The following is a 17,008-nucleotide window of genomic DNA, read 5'->3' on the forward strand; positions in this document are numbered from 1 at the left end:
ACTAGCATATCTAATCTAATTTTATATATTAAAATACTAGCTTGACCCGGTAGTCGTCATTCTACCTATATACATATACGTATTTATGCCTAGGCCCACAAAGCAACGACCTAGGTATCCTACCATCCGAGGGCCCTCACCCAGGCAAATTCGGAATGGGGGCCTCAAATGCCTAAGTGCCTAGGTGCTTAGGATTTCTAAATTCAGACCTGTATATGATGAAAAATTTAAAGCCATAACTGTAGAGAAATGAAGAAACGTGAGTCTATATATTTATTCTATTAAAGAGTAAGAGTAACTTCAGCGTAGAGACGAAGCTTTATGTTCAATATTACAAAAATTATCATTAAGATTCGTGATTTGTGGGATGAAAGCGAGGATGAGGATCATGAGGATGACTACGAAATGTTTGAAGTAGTTGAAATATCATGATTAAAAATAACGTTTAACTATAATATTAAGTAAGTACTAAAAAAATATAATAAATTATTTGTTTTATATTTATCTCCTAACGGTGCAATAACATCTTTAAACTAATTTGACTGTATCTCGGTAGAAAATCTTAATAAATATTGGTAAGTAAATTTCAAAAAATTATAACACATAAAATTTCAGTGAAGTCAATTTATTTCATGCAATAGTTGGCAGGGGCGTTGGTTACGATCCATTTAAGGAGCTCAGTGATGCGCGCGTTGACGCCAGGTTCGTTGGATGCACAGAAACGGCCATAGCTGATGACACCTGCGGCGTAGAGCAGACCATTCTGGGGGTCGGTGTACAGAGCGGGGCCGCCTGAGTCTCTCTGTGATATATATTTATATTACATAAAACATACATGTACAAGAAATAAAATAAGATATGGTTTTAAATTTTTTTACAATTAAATTGCGAAATATTTGTGTTATGTTTTTGAAATGCACTGATATTCCAATACATTTCTCGAATTCGCTAAATACATCATATATTGCTATGTCGCGATAAAACCTCGTCAGTATGCATCCTCCATAGTTTTCTGTTATCTGTACTATCAAATTTATAAGATAAATAAATAAGAATGATGTTTTGTTGAAGCTCAGCCATTAATAAGTTTTTCTATTGTTTAATATTTATACTTTTTAATAATTGTTAAACAAGTATTTAATTTGTCTTTTCATTTATTTATTATTCTTAACAAAATTATTTATAATTTTTAATGATTGTTAAAAGACCAAATGAAACTTAATCTAAATATCGTAAAACAAAAATTTTGGTTACCTGGCAAGCATCCTTTCCTGCCTTATACGTGCACATCTGACGAGGCGTTAGATCAGGGTAGCTTTGTCTACAAGTTGCTTGACTGATGACATTCAGATCAACCTTCATAAGCACATTGGATGTTGGACCTCCAGGAGATAGTGTGCCCCAACCTATTTTTACAGTAATTTAATAAACAGACAACGAATTAATATATTGAACTCGCCCCAGCTTATTTGTACCTACATTTTAATTTGAAGAATGTCTTTTTGAATTATAAACGTCTAGATGTCCCAGTAGTAGGTGTATTATTTTCACTGCTGGTCTTTGTTATTATTTATCTATTACTTACTACTAACGTATCAATTACTATAGACTATGGAGGTATATGGCATAGACCCTACTCATTCAATAAAAGTTGCTTTTTAGGAATATGTCAAAACTATAAAAAGTACTAAAATTGTCTATAATCTCACCTCGATATCTTTCATAAATATTAACAGTCCGCCTTAAGACTACGTGTCAGTAAGGTCTATGTCAATTACCTCAGTGACAATTAATACATCAATAGTATATGTATAAACATATACTAAAGACATAGACATATCAATAATATTATGGTTTTACATAAAAATAAAACCGATATTATGTGCCGAGAGGAAAACATACAGCAAGGCATAGGCTGGGGGGTGGAAACACTCAGGCGATTCGGTAACTCCAAGGTCTGCTGAAGGCGTCTTTATAACATGCCGATCGATCTTTGCAATCTATTGATACATAGTTTCGCACAACAGCTGTATTTTTGATGCGACCAAATCTATTTTGGGAAGTCCCCATTTTTGGAAGACCTCCGCGGTCGCATCGGGTGTCAGGTGCCATTCCGCCGGGTCCTTTCTTCGTGACAACCTGTCTGCTATTATGTTGTACCTCCCCGGGAGGTAATATACTGACAGCGTTATTTCGAATTTGTCCGCGAACTGGAGAAGTTTGAATGTCAGTTCCAGCAACGCTTAAGACTTGGTTCCGCCTACTTTTCGGATATACGCTATCAATGTTCGGTTGTCGGGCTGAATCAGTAAATGTGACTTTACTAGCGTTTTTGAGTTCATTTTGATAGCAGTGAAAACGGCGAATAGTTTTTTCTTGTTGCTGTGCCATTTTCTCTGGTAGTGTGACCAGTTCCCTGACATCACTTTTCCGTCCAGTTGACCCCAACCCACATCGGAGGCATCCGTTGCCAGAAAAAGGGTAGCCGGTTCCTGGTGTATCGGTAACGAGTGGTGAGTGACTCCGCGCCACCACACCATTTCTCGGTAAACGTTCTGCGGGATACGTTGCACTTGGCGGGGAAATCTCTTGTCGAACCGTCGCAGGAAGGTTTGCAAATTGCGACAATGTAGTCTGCCCCGTGACAAAGTTGGCAAAGTTTAGCTGTCCCAACATTGTTTGTAATTGTCGTAGACTCATGTCTTTTGAATTACACAAAAAGAACAGATTGTTCTAGTGTGTTGTTGATGCTCTTTACTTTCTTGTCTGGTAGGGTCATTTTGTTTTTGGCCGTTAGCCATCGTATCCCTAGATATTCCAAGTCTTGTGTGGGAGTCAGGACAGATTTCTGGAAATTTACTTTCCAACCCAATAATTCCAAGTGTCTTACGGCTTCCGCAGCCTGAAGACTCAACTTGGTTCGGTTTTGATGCACCAGAAGAAAGTCGTCTAGGTAGACTAGCACTCGACAATTTTTCGCACGCGGGGTCTCCGCGACCCAGCATGTGATGGAAGAGAAAAGGTGCGGTGCAGAAGCTAGACCGAAAGGCAGGCATGTCATCTCGTAAATACGGTTTTGATAACTGATTCTAAGAAAGGGTCTGTGTGATTTTGCCATAGGGAAATGAAGGTAAGCCTGCGAAATGTCGATCTTTGTCATCCAGTCTCCAGGTTGGAGAAAGTCCGGCACATCTGTGTGAGAAATCAAACGAAAATGTTTCGTTTTTACATATTTGTTCAGTTCCCGGAGATCGAATATTGGGCGCATCGATCCATCGCTTTTCTTCCGCAAGAAAAGTTTGGAGATGAAACTCGGAGATTTTGCCCTGACTTCTTGAAGAATATTCTGATTCAGGAGTTCGAGAATTACTTGAGTCATGGCAGGGGAAGTTTTTGTTGCATACCGGTCCATTATTGGTTTTTGAACAGGGGTATTCGGGATCCTGTGTTTGTCGTCATGATAAATTTGTTTGCCTCCAAAGTCTGCCATTTGTCTTTGAATTGTACAAGGTGACCCCCCCTGAATGATTGTGACGGATAGTCATTTTTTCTTATATCTGTTTCGAAATGTAATGTTTTTAGTTTGCTTGTTGTTGTCAGCTTTCCCTTTGTAAGTTTGTTTATTTTGTGGTTTCTTATTTGAGCTTTGATAATTGGGTCTTGTGGGATTATAACTTATAGATGTTGAGGGTTCATTAAGTTTCCTTTTCAGACTAGATCTGTCTTTTGGTTCGAATGTTTGAGTTTGTGACAACCAGTATTGTGGCCCTCCGAGGGACTGAATAAGCGACAGTAGCTTTGCTTTGTCAAAAAGAAATTCTTCGCTGGGTGGAAAATTTTGAAAAGCAGTTTGTATACTTTTATTATGTATTTCTGATATGAGTCGTGAACGTCTAATCTCCACACATTCCGCTCTCTTGCTACAGACGATCTGTAATGAGCGTTCTACATTTTTGTAGGAAGCGGAAGATTCACGAAACGTAGCACTCATTTTATTAAATAGATGACACTATTTAGCTCACTTGGGTTATTAACAGCCCAATCTAGTATTTCTTGTAAGCCTGATTGCAACAACTCCTTTTGGTACAGCAAAGCATTTAAAGCATAAATTAATAAAGCATTTTAGTCCCGCAACAAAAATTCAGTAGGGGCCAAAAAGTCTTTGCTTTTATTAAGGCAGCACAATTCGTCATTGATTTTAAGGTTGCAAAATCCCGGAGATGCAGTGACTTCAGCTAATGCTTTAGTGTAGCGCACGTGTTGCCACAAGGGTGTGTTAAAGTGGTGTAACTCTATTAGTTGTTTTAACCTATTCCCATCGGCGGGTTTCATGTGTTTTTTCTCGTCAAACTCTGTCTTGTATGTGCCTAGATCTAGAGTTTTTGTTGACACCGAGGGGTTGGATAAAAAAGAGCTACTTGGTCTGAGTTTACGTGACTACTGGATTTGTTGCTATCAGTCCCACAATGTTGATGCATTATAAAATTTGTAAGAAAACTGACCTGGTCATATAACGCGTCGATTCTCGGATCGACCGTTACCTGGGAGTCCAGCCGACGTTTCTTTCTGGGAGTACCCTCATTTTCACCTTCATTGCTCGAACTGCTTGAATTCGAGGTATCCTCATCCTCGCGGCACTAATTATTATCGGTATACACACCATCCGAAATAGGCACATGCGAATCACTAACTTCACCGTTTTTATTCGGGGCGCGATCCATAATTTCAAATAGAAAAAAAACAACTCAATGTTCGAAAATATTCAATGTGTTAATTAATTTTTCACAAAACTTCATAAGATAGATAGAAATGTTATTTACAACTGAATTACTTTAGAATTATTTCGACCACCTTTGGCGAAAGTACACAACGCTATGAAAGACTATGGCTACGGTTCCCGCGGACTTGCTGGTAAACTAGCGCCACCTAGTATCATTCAGGTGAACTAAGTTGTCTAAGGTAGCAATCGACCACAGATTAAAGTAAGTATACGACTGCTTCTTCACAGCAATGCTGTATGTTTTCCGGAAGGCACATCAATACATAGCGGCTGTTTAATTAAACACTGATTTCGTCTTTCTATCATTATTGAATTGACATTCGAAATATGAACATATAGCGTCATTTAAGTAATCCTCCGCTAAACAATGTTTAAAAGTATTTAGATAATTATATGATTAACCAATTATTTGCAATAATAAACGTACCTAGAAGGGTAACCTTAGACCCTGTGAAATCGTTGTTAACATATTTAAATGGCAGACACACTGGAGCGACGTAGTCATTGTACTTTATCTGGCCGTTGATTTTCAGAATCGCAACATCAAAGTCGTAATTTGATCTGAAAAAAGTCCTTGATGAAACATCTAATGGGGGTTAGACTGACTTGTATGCCGTGACAGCGAACGGTATGATACTTTCTATGCCTTCATGTTCCGTATACTGTATATAGCAATGTGTATATATATGTAGGTAGGTCAAATATTGTTACTGTTATTTGGTATAAAAAATGTGTAGATGGCACTCATAAAATTTTTGGTGTTCCTAAATCACGTTGACTAGGTTTTCTAACTTAGTACCTCACCAACTACGCTCTGAGATGATAGGCGTCCTCATAGAATATACCCTCTGGAATCAAAAGGGCTTAGGTATTTATAAGGTAGTGTATCATGGCTTTTTTATTTCTCTGGAAATATGCATTAACCAGTTTTCCCTACGAGAAGAAGGTATGTGGAGCGACAATGAGTCCGGAATACCCAGTAAAAACCCAAATTTTTACCCACTCCGTCTTTTCGGGGGGCATCACACTTTCGTCCCGACGGCTCCAATCCTTAATGGGGTTTTGTGGTAATGAGCGCGTGCCTGTACGGCACGCACACATACCCACATGAGTGTTATGTGCACTGTAGCTTACAGTATGCATATCCATACTCAAAACTACTTTAGTCTAGCCCATTGAAATAAAAAAAATTGATGCTATTATATTTTTTAATTCGAATATGTTTTTTTATTGGTTCAATTCTATTTATTAACTAATTTCGAAAACTCATTATCATTGTGAATTGAAATAAAATATGAAATAAACTATTGCACATGAAAGTCGAGATGGTCCAGTGGTAAGAACGCGTGAATCTTAACCGATAAACGTGGGTTTAAATCCGGGCAAGCACCTCTGAATTTTCATGTGCTTAATTTCTGTTTATAATTCATCTCGTGCTTTTCGGTGAAGGAAAACATCGTGAGGAAACCTGCATGTGTCAAATTTAATCGAAATTCTGCCACATGTGTATTCCACCAACAGCAGGAGCAGCGTGGTGGAATAAGCTCTAAACCTTCTCCTCAAAAAGGGAGAGGAGGCCTTAGCCCAGCAGTGGGACATTTACAGGCTGTTACTGTACTGTACATGAAATAGTACACAACAATATATATTTTATATTGATTGATTTATGCATTAATGTTCAACGAACAGTGGGATGTAAATATTGTATTAGGTACATATATCAATGGATGGAGGAGTTTAAAAATGTTAGGAGTGCCATCTACACATTTATTTACTACAAACAACTTTGACATTGAATTGACAGAATAACATTGCCGAATATATTGAATAATGTATGGTATTCATTAGGAATTCGAGAAGTAAAATTAAAGTTCTGCATAAGAAAAAAAATCATTAACTTTTCACACTCAAAGACACACTCACGCTCAGGATTCAAATCCAGGACTTAGTGATCTGCAACCATTAAGACTAGCCAGCCATTAGACCAACAAGGCAGTTAGTATGTTATAATATAAAACAATTTATATTTTAAGTAGACTTACGAAGTGTATTGGGGATGAATTATTACTTGGGCGACTCTGAAGCCCTGTGTCATCGATTCGCCTGAAAGAGTTATGTTAAGCTGAGGATTGTTAAGCTAATGTTTATTAAGGGTTTTTGAATCTGTGAATTAACTTTATAAATAGGTCACAAGCTTTAAATATTTAAAAAAAAAAACAGAATAGCCCATTATCGAAGAATTACTGCCAATTTCTATGGGCGTAGATGACCGCTTACGATCAGGTAGCCCATTTGCATGTCCACCTATAAAAAGACTAGTCTACAAGGGCTTGAAAGCATACTATTAAATTAATATAATATATAATGAAAACGATGCGCATCACTTACTTCCAGTACTTGTATCGTGTTCGCCGACAACCACCCCCAAATTGTCAAGTTGCTGGTTGGCTACGCAATGAGCGGCTGTAAGGACATATTTCGTGTCGATGATAACAGCTCCACATTCAATACTTTGTGTATCAGCAGTCACGATACCAGCCATCATTGGAAACTCTTTGGGTCTTGTTTCTTCGCCGCCGACGATTCTGTCCTATAAGAATTGGTAAATATCTGCAACATATCTTCAATGTCGCAATACTTACCAAATACTTGTTTCCTATTTAGGAAATTTTTTTGCTCTTATTCCAGCCCTCTGCCATACTGCAGATTGGTGAATTTATATTAATAAATTAAATAACAGTTACCAAGGTTTCCTCCATTTGTAAACATAAATTAAGCGCGTAAAAACAGTGATTTGAACCCGCAATCTTCGTTTAAAATCCAGGTGTTCTAACCACTGTCACTTCTCGGCACTTAATATGAAAAAAATATATATAAAAATTTCTATCCACTCGAAAAGTATACTGTGTATACTTAGGTACGATATTAATAATAAATAGGAGAGAGGGGACATTAAACATCCCTGACCTGAATTTCTCTGGGGTTTCCAACTCGTCATTCGCAATTAACAATAAAAACATAGTTATATTTTTAATAATCATTTATAATTATCTACTGCCTACTAAACTATTTTATTTTAAGTTTCTGTAAAGCAGTTACTAAATGTCCTTCCCTGACTGATTTCTGCCGTCGCGGCATTCCATTGCCATTCTCAGGGGTGACTAGCCAACGACACGGGACATAATGCACGTAAAGCCACTTGTGTATCATGATACACAAGTAGCTTTACGTGCATTCCGAGGCACGGGAGTGTATGTTATAATGGCTTGACTGGGTTTGAACCCTCGGGATCTGATGCTTTATAACAAATTCTATCGCCAAGCAGCAACATTTAGTATTGCTGTGTCACGTTTAAAGGGTGAGTGAGCCAGTGTAATTTCAGTTTCAAAGGCTGATGATGATGCGAGGGATGTAAAATATTTTTTTTGCCAATGTCTATGGAAGATGGTGTCAAATTACCAAGTAAGAAAAACCAAAAACCATAGTCCATCTTCAAAAGTCCAATTCAAGTACAGTTTTATAAAACTGACAATACAGTTTAATACTAAATTATTGCTTTAAAAATATTCCTTACCAATCTCCGATACCCACAAGAGCACGTTGGTTGAGTTGTGATCCGCTGTGCTGTTAGTTCGCACATAAACCTTCCCCCTGTAGTCTTTGCTGACGTTAAGAGACCTGTAAAAAGTAACATTATTTAAGATTTATTTCAAATATCGTTTTTGGTTTTTGTTTAAATAATGAACGATCTTATAATTCATAGGATAAAGAATTGACTTCCACTTAGACCAAACGATATAATCATGTTTTTTTATAAAAACGGAGTTGGGTAAAAATGAGTGAGATAGCGTAAGTACATGCAAATGACAAAACATCGGGTGGTGAGGTCTTAGCGATGTATGGCATGGTTAATATTTCTAATACAGTGTCAACCTCTATTGGTAATGATGACCACTGATCATCAGGTAACCATTTGTCCCTTTGCAATGTCTCGCAATTCAGTGGTAAGAACATGACGAAGGAACTTAGGTAAATAGCTCCTAAGCACACTCTCCGAAATATATCTTGCAGGAAATGGCTAATGCATCACCATTTCAATTCAAAACATTATTGGCAAATTACAAATTATGCAAAAGAAAACAAAAGTTATTTTTTTTTAAATATTATAAATGTTTTCTGTCCTGCTATTTTATTGTAAATAACGAACGAAATTAACAATTAAATTTTTGAGGGATAACATATATAAATAAATGAAAACACAAATAAATAAGTTTCATTTTATATAACAAAATAATAATATAAAAATAAGAAAAATTTCATTAGAATGTTTGTCGTTTCACTTATTAATTAATTTATACAAAACACCTTTTTATATGACAGAATATCCAACCTCATTTAAAATGAAGCGGTTTTTTTACAAGAAATACTTTCTTACTACATACTTATGTCGGAGAATGTAGAACCCTTACCTATGGTCATTCTCTGACCAGTGGACACCGCGGAAACTGCTCCGTATCCGCAATAGTACTCAGCCTGCGTCAACAGTGGATCTCCAGAGCTTGATATGAGAAGGCGGTCCATGGAACATGATGGAGTCTGAAAGAATAATTTATACATTTACTAAAACTGTAGTTGTTATATTTTTTTGTTAATCATAAGAATTACGTTTTCTTCCAATTTCGACTTTATTTTTATTGGAATGTATAATATGTAGTTAATATATCAGAGAGATCAAACAGACTACGCTCTATTAGTTCTCAAATTATATACTATTAAAGTTGTTACAAATGTAGTTAAATACTTTTTGTGCATTTGACTGAGGAAGACTACAAAAAAAAAACATTTTTAATAGCGGCGAAATAATATTATATACTAAAAAAACAGTTTTTATTCGTAAATGTATGTTGTGTTCCCTTTATTTTTAACATTTTTTACAGGTCAAAGCTCTGCCGACCATGGGATCTAAGATGTTGATGATGTGATACCTGATTACCTACACAAAGACCCGCCGCTTAATATCTCTCAATTAATTTTAATAGTACTATCCTTAATAGTACTATTAATAAATTCATATATATGAAAATGTTCCTTTACCTGTGGCATAATAATGTCATCGCAATCTAGTCTACAGTTGTACCCCGGCGGGCACTGCGCCTGCCACCTACAGCTTACGCCTGCCGGATATGAGTTCGGGTAATTTGGACTGTATACATAATACTTGACCCCAACAGCTACCTGAAAAACATAAAAATCTATATAAAGAACCGTAATAGTACAAGGCATGCCTTTTAAGTTATGTCGTTTCCATATTTCCCGGTAAGTTTGAATTTGGAACTGTTCTATATTCGAATGTGTTTAAATTTTGAATCTCAAAACAGTTGAAAGTATTAGGATTAATGCTATTGTTTAGTTGCAGCGACAGCTGGAATCTGTCAGGTTACGTACGAAAATGAATCTTTCTAAGGAAAATGTTCGTGCAATAATTTTCTACAACTTTAGAAGAGGCCTGACACGGCTTCAGTGTTTTGAAGAGCTAACATCTGTGTTCAGTGATGAAGCCCCATGTCTGCAGACTGTCGAACGCTGGTATTTAGAATTCCAGCGTGGACATACTAGTGTTAGTGGCAAATCTCGCGAAGGACGCCCAAAATTCGCCTTCACTGAAAATAACATCATTGCTGTGAGACAACTAATTCTCGAAGATCGTCATGTGACGTATCGAGAGATAGAGGCTCTATTAGGCATCTCAGAAGATTCAGAAGATTCAGAAGATCTTGCATGAAGCGCTTGGTGTGAGAAAGCTAGTTTGCCGTTAGATACCGCATCTGCTTTCCAACGATCACAAGGCGGCCCGCGTCAGATGATGTAAGAAAACTCTTCAAAGGTTTAACCGAGGAGAGTCAAATCACGTCTACGACATCATCAGTGGTGACGAATCTTGGATCTATGCCTACGATCCTGATTCCAAACAACAATCTACAATCTGGGTCTTTCAAGACGAGCCAAAGCCGACTAAAGTTGTTCGTTCTCAAAGCACTTCAAAGAAGATGGTGGCCACGTTCGTTGGAAAAACCGGCCATGTTGCGACTATTGCACTTGAAGATCGTAGAACGGTTAACGCAGAGTGGTATACCACAATTTGTTTACTACAAGTAATCACCAAACTTCGAAAATCTAACTCAAAGCAACTCATCATCATGCACCACGACAACGCAAGCTCACACAGCGCTCGTCAAACGATTGATTGAGTATTTGAAGCAGGAAAAAGTAGAAATTCTGGACCATCCTCCATACAGTCCTGACCTAAGCCCTAACGATTTATTTACATTTCCTAAAATAAAGAAAAGTCTTCGTGGTCAAAGGTTCCAGTCCGGTGAAAAAGCAGTCGATGCTTTCAAGTCAGCCATTTTGAACACCCCCACTTTAGAGTGGAATAAATGTTATAATAATTGGTTTGAGCGAATGGAAAAGTGTATTACGCTACGTGGTGAATACTTTGAAAAACAATAAAAAGTACTATAAGGTTCTAATTGTTTTTTTCTTCAAACGACAAAACTTAAAAGGCATGCCTCGTAACAGTGCGTTAATGTCTCACTGCTGAGCCAAAACCTCTTCTTTAACAAGGTTTGGAGCTTATTCCGCCATGCTGCTCCATGCAAGATTATATAAGCAAGTGGAATTAAATCACATGCATTTTTCTCCTAGCGTCAAGTACAAGATGAATTACTTTAGTGGCACGGGAGTCAACTTGGCAATAATTGTACTGATAAATTTTTGACAGATATTCTTTATAACTAACTATTGGCCTGACTTGACATTTGAATGCAAAACCACGGCATGTCACGTCACCAATGTTATTGATTATTATTTTTATTATAATAAAGCTGTTATACGAGTTCAAGAACATGACCAAATATTAATTAGTGTTATTTTGATCGGGGAGAGACGGCTCTTAGGCACTATATATCCTTTTCTATACGTGAAAGCATAACATTCACACAAACAAAACAAAACTTACTTATAATATTGGTAAGGATAGGTAAAAGTTTAATATTAAATATAAACTTACATTTCTAAAGAAGTCGCAGTTTGAATTTTGCGCAGCTGCATATCCAAGCAGCAAGGATGAGACTATTGCAACTAAATACATCTGAAAGTAATATTATAAAAAAAAATTATAGTCCAATTGTACAAGTCCACCTGTTTAGCTAAGGCCTCTTCAAGTCCGAGGAGGTTTGGGGTTTGAGCTCACTGGTTACATATCCTTATGATATTTCAATTTATCATTGAATAATATTTTTAATAAACACAAGTTAAGCATTAGAAGCCTCATTGGTCTTTAACCCACCTTTAAAACCGTCACCTTCGACTACTCTAATCTCTCTCATTTCTTATATAAAAAATAATTATTTTAAAGTATTTGAATAATAATTGTGGTTATTTTTTTAATATATATAAAAACGCACTCATCACATATTATGTCTATATGTATATCTGTCTCAAGGCGATAAAATTAAAGACGACACAATTTGTATTGCTATATTTAATTGCTAAGTGAGCCAAGAACATGAAACAAAACATTTTAGATCCCATTCGGCTGACTTCGCATTATTGGTGCAAGACTGTAAGTAGTGATTTATTTTTCCTAGTGTCGGTTGAATGAGCGATGGTAACCTTAAAAAAGCGTATTGCTCATCTACCTTTTTAAATTTAATTTGAAATAAAAGGACAGCTCCGTCTTGAAGCTGCTTGGTTGTAGTTTCGCTTAACGTAATACAATCCTGAAAAATAAAGCCTTAACTTGCTGATATAGTAAAGTACTATATGATCTGTGCTGCGCTGTATTCGTACATATTTGTAATGTCAGTATGCATCAATCAATCAACAGCCAATCGTTGTCCACTGCTGAACATAGGCCTCTCCCAAGGTGCGCCAAAGCTCCCTGTCCTCCGCCTTCCGCATCCAGTTGGTGCCCGCCACCTTCTTAAGGTCGTCGGTCCACCTGGCTGGAGGGCGCATATTTATGTATATTTATATATTAATTATTGTTCATTTTAATGTTTTTTTTTTAAATAGCCTATTTCTTAGGAATATTAATCTCACAATTGGAACTCATTAATTGTTTTACATTAATTATAAAATGTAATTGAACCAAATAGTATAAGTATGTTACGATAAATATGCACTAAAATGTTAATTATCTAACAATAATTTCCTTTTTCTACAATTCAAAAAAATAATATGTAGCTCAAGTTACTCTAATACCTCATTTAAGTCATAAAAAGATAAAAAATGTTAAAACAATCGATATTTTTAAAAATTCAGAATTACATTTTACAACTTGTATTCTTTTCCTCTTCTAAATTACTTAGTTTCGGTATAATTCAATATCCGCTCGCCCTACTTAATTCTTGTGCATGTCGTTCGTCGCATGTCCTCCATATTTTTTCGGTATTCTCTTAACTTATAGAAATCCATTTATACCTAACACTCTTCTTGCAATATACGCAGCAAAACGTATCGAAACTATCAATTTCGGTCACCATAAAACAGTATACTATTATCGAAGTTAAACTGGAAAAAGAGCGCCGAGGCCAAATTTGTGCAGCAATGTTCAACTTTTTTTTTTTATAGAATAGGAAGGCGGACGAGCATATGGGCCACATGATGGTAAGTGGTCGCCAAACGCCCTTAGACAATGGCATTGTAAGAAATGTCAACCATCGCTTACATAGCCAATGCGCCACCAACCTTGGGAACTAAGATGTTATATCCCTTGTGCCTGTAATTACACTGGCTCACTCACCCTTCAAACCGGAACACAACAATAACAAGTACTGCTGTTTTGCGGTAGAATATCTGATGAGTGGGTGGTACCTACCCAGACGAGCTTGCACAAAGCCCTACCACCAGTAATTTTAACAACTTTATTAATATGATGATTTTAAACTTTAATAAAAAAAAATATTTACGTTTATTATTTCAAACTATTTATTTTGATTACAAAAATTATCACCAGTTGTTGATTAAAAAAAAATTTGATATTGTCTGATAAAATCTAATTTATTTTAATACTTAAACTTTATCTGTTAAATTAATATCGATATTTTAATTAGTCCTATCTATAAGTTTTATCTAATGATAAACAAAAAAAAACCAATGATATTTGATGAACGTGGGTTCAAACCCGGGCAAGCACCTCTGAATTTTCATGTGCTTAATTTCTGTTTATAATTCATCTCGTGCTTTTCGGTTAAGGAAAATATCGTGAGGAAACCTGCATGTGTCTAAATTCATCGAAATTCTGCCACATGTGTATTCCACTAACTCGCATCGGAGCAGCGTGGTGGAATAAGCTCCAAACCTTCTCCTCAAAAAGGGAGAGGAGGCCTTAGCCCAGCAGTGGGACATTTACAGGCTATTACTACTATTTTAAATAATAAATACTGTATGAGCGTCTTTTTTCAAACACTTTATTAAGCATAAGTAATTATAAGTGAAATATTTAAAAGAAATTAAGTGTGATGATCGATCATATCAACATTTTATCTACAATGGATGATAAAAATGGGTGATATCTATCCAGACGGGCTTCAAAAAACCCGTGGACAAGTAAAATAATATAATATATAATATTTGATTGTTTGAAATTTAAAGTTTTAATAGCCCGGTAACCATTACCCGACTGCAAATTTCCTTAAATCCACCTTATTAAACAATGACATTATTAATTCTAGTTATTTATATATTAGTTCAGCTGTTTTATTATTAGCAACACGACCTTGTGATTTCACTTAAATTAAATTTCAATGTTACATTGTTTACATATATTGCATATATTATTATACTCCTCGGTCTTCTGTATAATCTGCCGCACTGTGTAAATTTGATTTATGATTCCGTATTCTCCTTGAAACACGACAATCAGCAGTGAACCAATCCTCATCAGAATCAGAATCAGGATTGTGATTGTGAGACAAGTGGAAGTCATTTCCCCCAAATTGTCCACTAATGCTTTACTTTTGCTTTGCACGCTCACCAAGCTATCGCGACGGTTATGCTCGGAGTTTCTCTGAAGGATCGAATCCCAAATGTGGCGATCCAACAGAGAACCGACATAGCCCAAAGGATTAGTAAGCTGAAGTGGCAGTGGGCTGGTAACATGTGTAGTAGAACCGACAACCGTTAGAGTAGACGTGTTCTGGAGAGAAGACCACGTCTTGGAAAGCCTAGCGTAAGACGCTCTCCAGCTAGGTGGAGTGATATACGCAAAATGGCTGGTAGGGGATGGAAATCGAGAGCTGAAAATCGAGCTCAGTGCCATTCGATAGGCCTATGTCCAGCTGTGAACGAGAAAGGGTGAGATGATGATTATTTCATAAATGTTAACAACCTGTTTGACGATCGTAGTTATTGATCTAATATAAATTTAAAGTAAGATTATAATTTATATTTATTAAGACATTTCAAACAAACATTTTTCTAAAATTGTCCAATATCATTCAAAAGTAAAAAAAAATTGTTCCTTCACAATATTTAAAGAAACAATCAATCTTTTGGTTGAAAATAAAAAATAAATTTAACCAGTTTCTGCCTTCTATACAAGGGCATAACTTGCTTTTTTACACATTTGCTTTTTTGAACACGACACAATCACCAAATAGTGTCTGTGGTAGCGGAAAAAACCGAACTCATTTAAAAAAAATAAGGACACAATTTTAGCTAATTTTTTTAAGGACCTCGTTGAAAGGAATCTTTTATTTCACGTGATTCTAGCGATGCATACAACGGCATTAGTTGCATTGTCTTAGCTACGGCACTGCTTCTAAAGAACCTATTTTAAAAATTATGTAATAAACTGTAACTGACCTTATTTTTATTAATTATTAATTTTTATTTATCTGTGCCATGTACAGCATTACCTACGCAATAATTACCTTTGTAATTTATCTAATCCTATACGTTAATTTATTTAAATTGGTATTTTGTTCTATATATTTTTTTAATATTTTTAATTTTAAGTCAAACTATAAGTACTTGAAAAAAATAAATAAAGGCATTATATAAGAAAGCAAAGAACGAATTATGAAAGAAATAATCATATTTTTTATATATATTTAATGTAAATATTTTTTATATCAGAAAATAAAAAGAAGATTAAAATAGTTTATGTTGAGGTACATTTGAACTACTTTTTTTTTATTATTACTTTTTTGTTTTATTATTGATAAAATAAAAATACTTACGATTTTTGGACCCAACTAACTGGCTGGTTTAGTACTTAATGATCATAGAATACTAGTCTTATGTATTTAAAGAATAAAATGTTATCTACGTAAATTATTAACATAACAATATAAATACAATGTATTTTGCACTTGTGTTAACAGCTAATATTTAATATTTTTTATTGTACTAACCGTGAAAAGTAAATTTTGCTTATATTCTTCTCACATAACTTCGGCAATATTCGGAGTCACAAATTTCCTCTTTTAAAAACACGTCACAAATTATTATTACTTTTATAATTGATTAATATATATATTAGAATATATATATTTTTTTATTTTATCCTTAATTTTCAAGCTAAACTTGGCAAAAGCTTAAACAAAATTTAAAAAAAATTAATTTAAAAATCAAAACGTCACATTTCCCGCCACCGTTGACAAGTTGAGAAGAGCGTAATAAATTGTTATAAATGCATCATTAACACAACAACGGAGCGATATAAAAGAGTTGAGTACAAATCGCTGTAATGGTTTGCATAGATAACAGGCACGACTTCAGTGTTGACATACTTGTGATAAGTTTTAGAAATTAATATCTTTTTATATTATCATGTTTCGGTTCACTGCAAAACAACTGTACTCTGTGTAGGACTCCAATATCACTACTAGTTACATGACTAATATTTTTAATTTTCAAATTTAAAATAAAACTGACCCCGTATTGTGTATATTTTAAATTTATATTAAATATGAAAATAAAACGTAATAATCTAAATAAATATAAAGTCATATAACGTACAGTCCAAACTACTGGGACTAGCGCCATGAAAAATTGCATACGGGTTACTTTTATACAGCAGGTTAGGAATAAGGAAAGAATTTTGAAAATTTAATCCATAAGGTACGAGATGAAAAGAGTTATGGAAATTTCCGCGAGCGAAGCCGGCGGTAAAGCGCTAGTTACTTCAAATGAGGCGTGAAGAGGCATCTTGCGGGCCGG

At 35.4% G+C, this 17,008-nt stretch overlaps 1 protein-coding gene across 4 annotated transcripts; it reads right to left on the reverse strand.

Annotated features, from left to right (window-relative positions):
- Positions 1-572: 572 nt before the first annotated feature.
- On the reverse strand, positions 573-16,444 carry LOC126777230 (venom serine protease-like). Of its 4 annotated transcripts, XM_050500219.1 has the most exons (11): positions 16,027-16,043; positions 12,632-12,786; positions 11,850-11,930; positions 9,875-10,015; positions 9,250-9,376; positions 8,355-8,458; positions 7,169-7,370; positions 6,823-6,883; positions 5,208-5,341; positions 1,255-1,406; positions 573-802 (listed from the first exon to the last, which is right to left on the reverse strand). In XM_050500219.1, the coding sequence occupies exons 3-11, from the start codon at positions 11,928-11,930 to the stop codon at positions 626-628; spliced, it is 1,179 nt and encodes a 392-aa protein (XP_050356176.1). In that variant the 5' UTR covers positions 12,632-12,786; positions 16,027-16,043; the 3' UTR covers positions 573-625. The 4 variants fall into 4 exon arrangements, with proteins under 4 accessions (XP_050356176.1, XP_050356175.1, XP_050356174.1 ...); XM_050500218.1 differs by lacking the exons at positions 12,632-12,786; positions 16,027-16,043 and adding an exon at positions 16,201-16,444; XM_050500217.1 differs by lacking the exon at positions 12,632-12,786 and having other exon boundaries at positions 16,027-16,103.
- Positions 16,445-17,008: the final 564 nt, after the last annotated feature.

The sequence above is a fragment of the Nymphalis io genome, chromosome 22 (genome assembly GCF_905147045.1).
Source record: "Nymphalis io chromosome 22, ilAglIoxx1.1, whole genome shotgun sequence".
Lineage (NCBI taxonomy): Eukaryota > Metazoa > Arthropoda > Insecta > Lepidoptera > Nymphalidae > Nymphalis > Nymphalis io.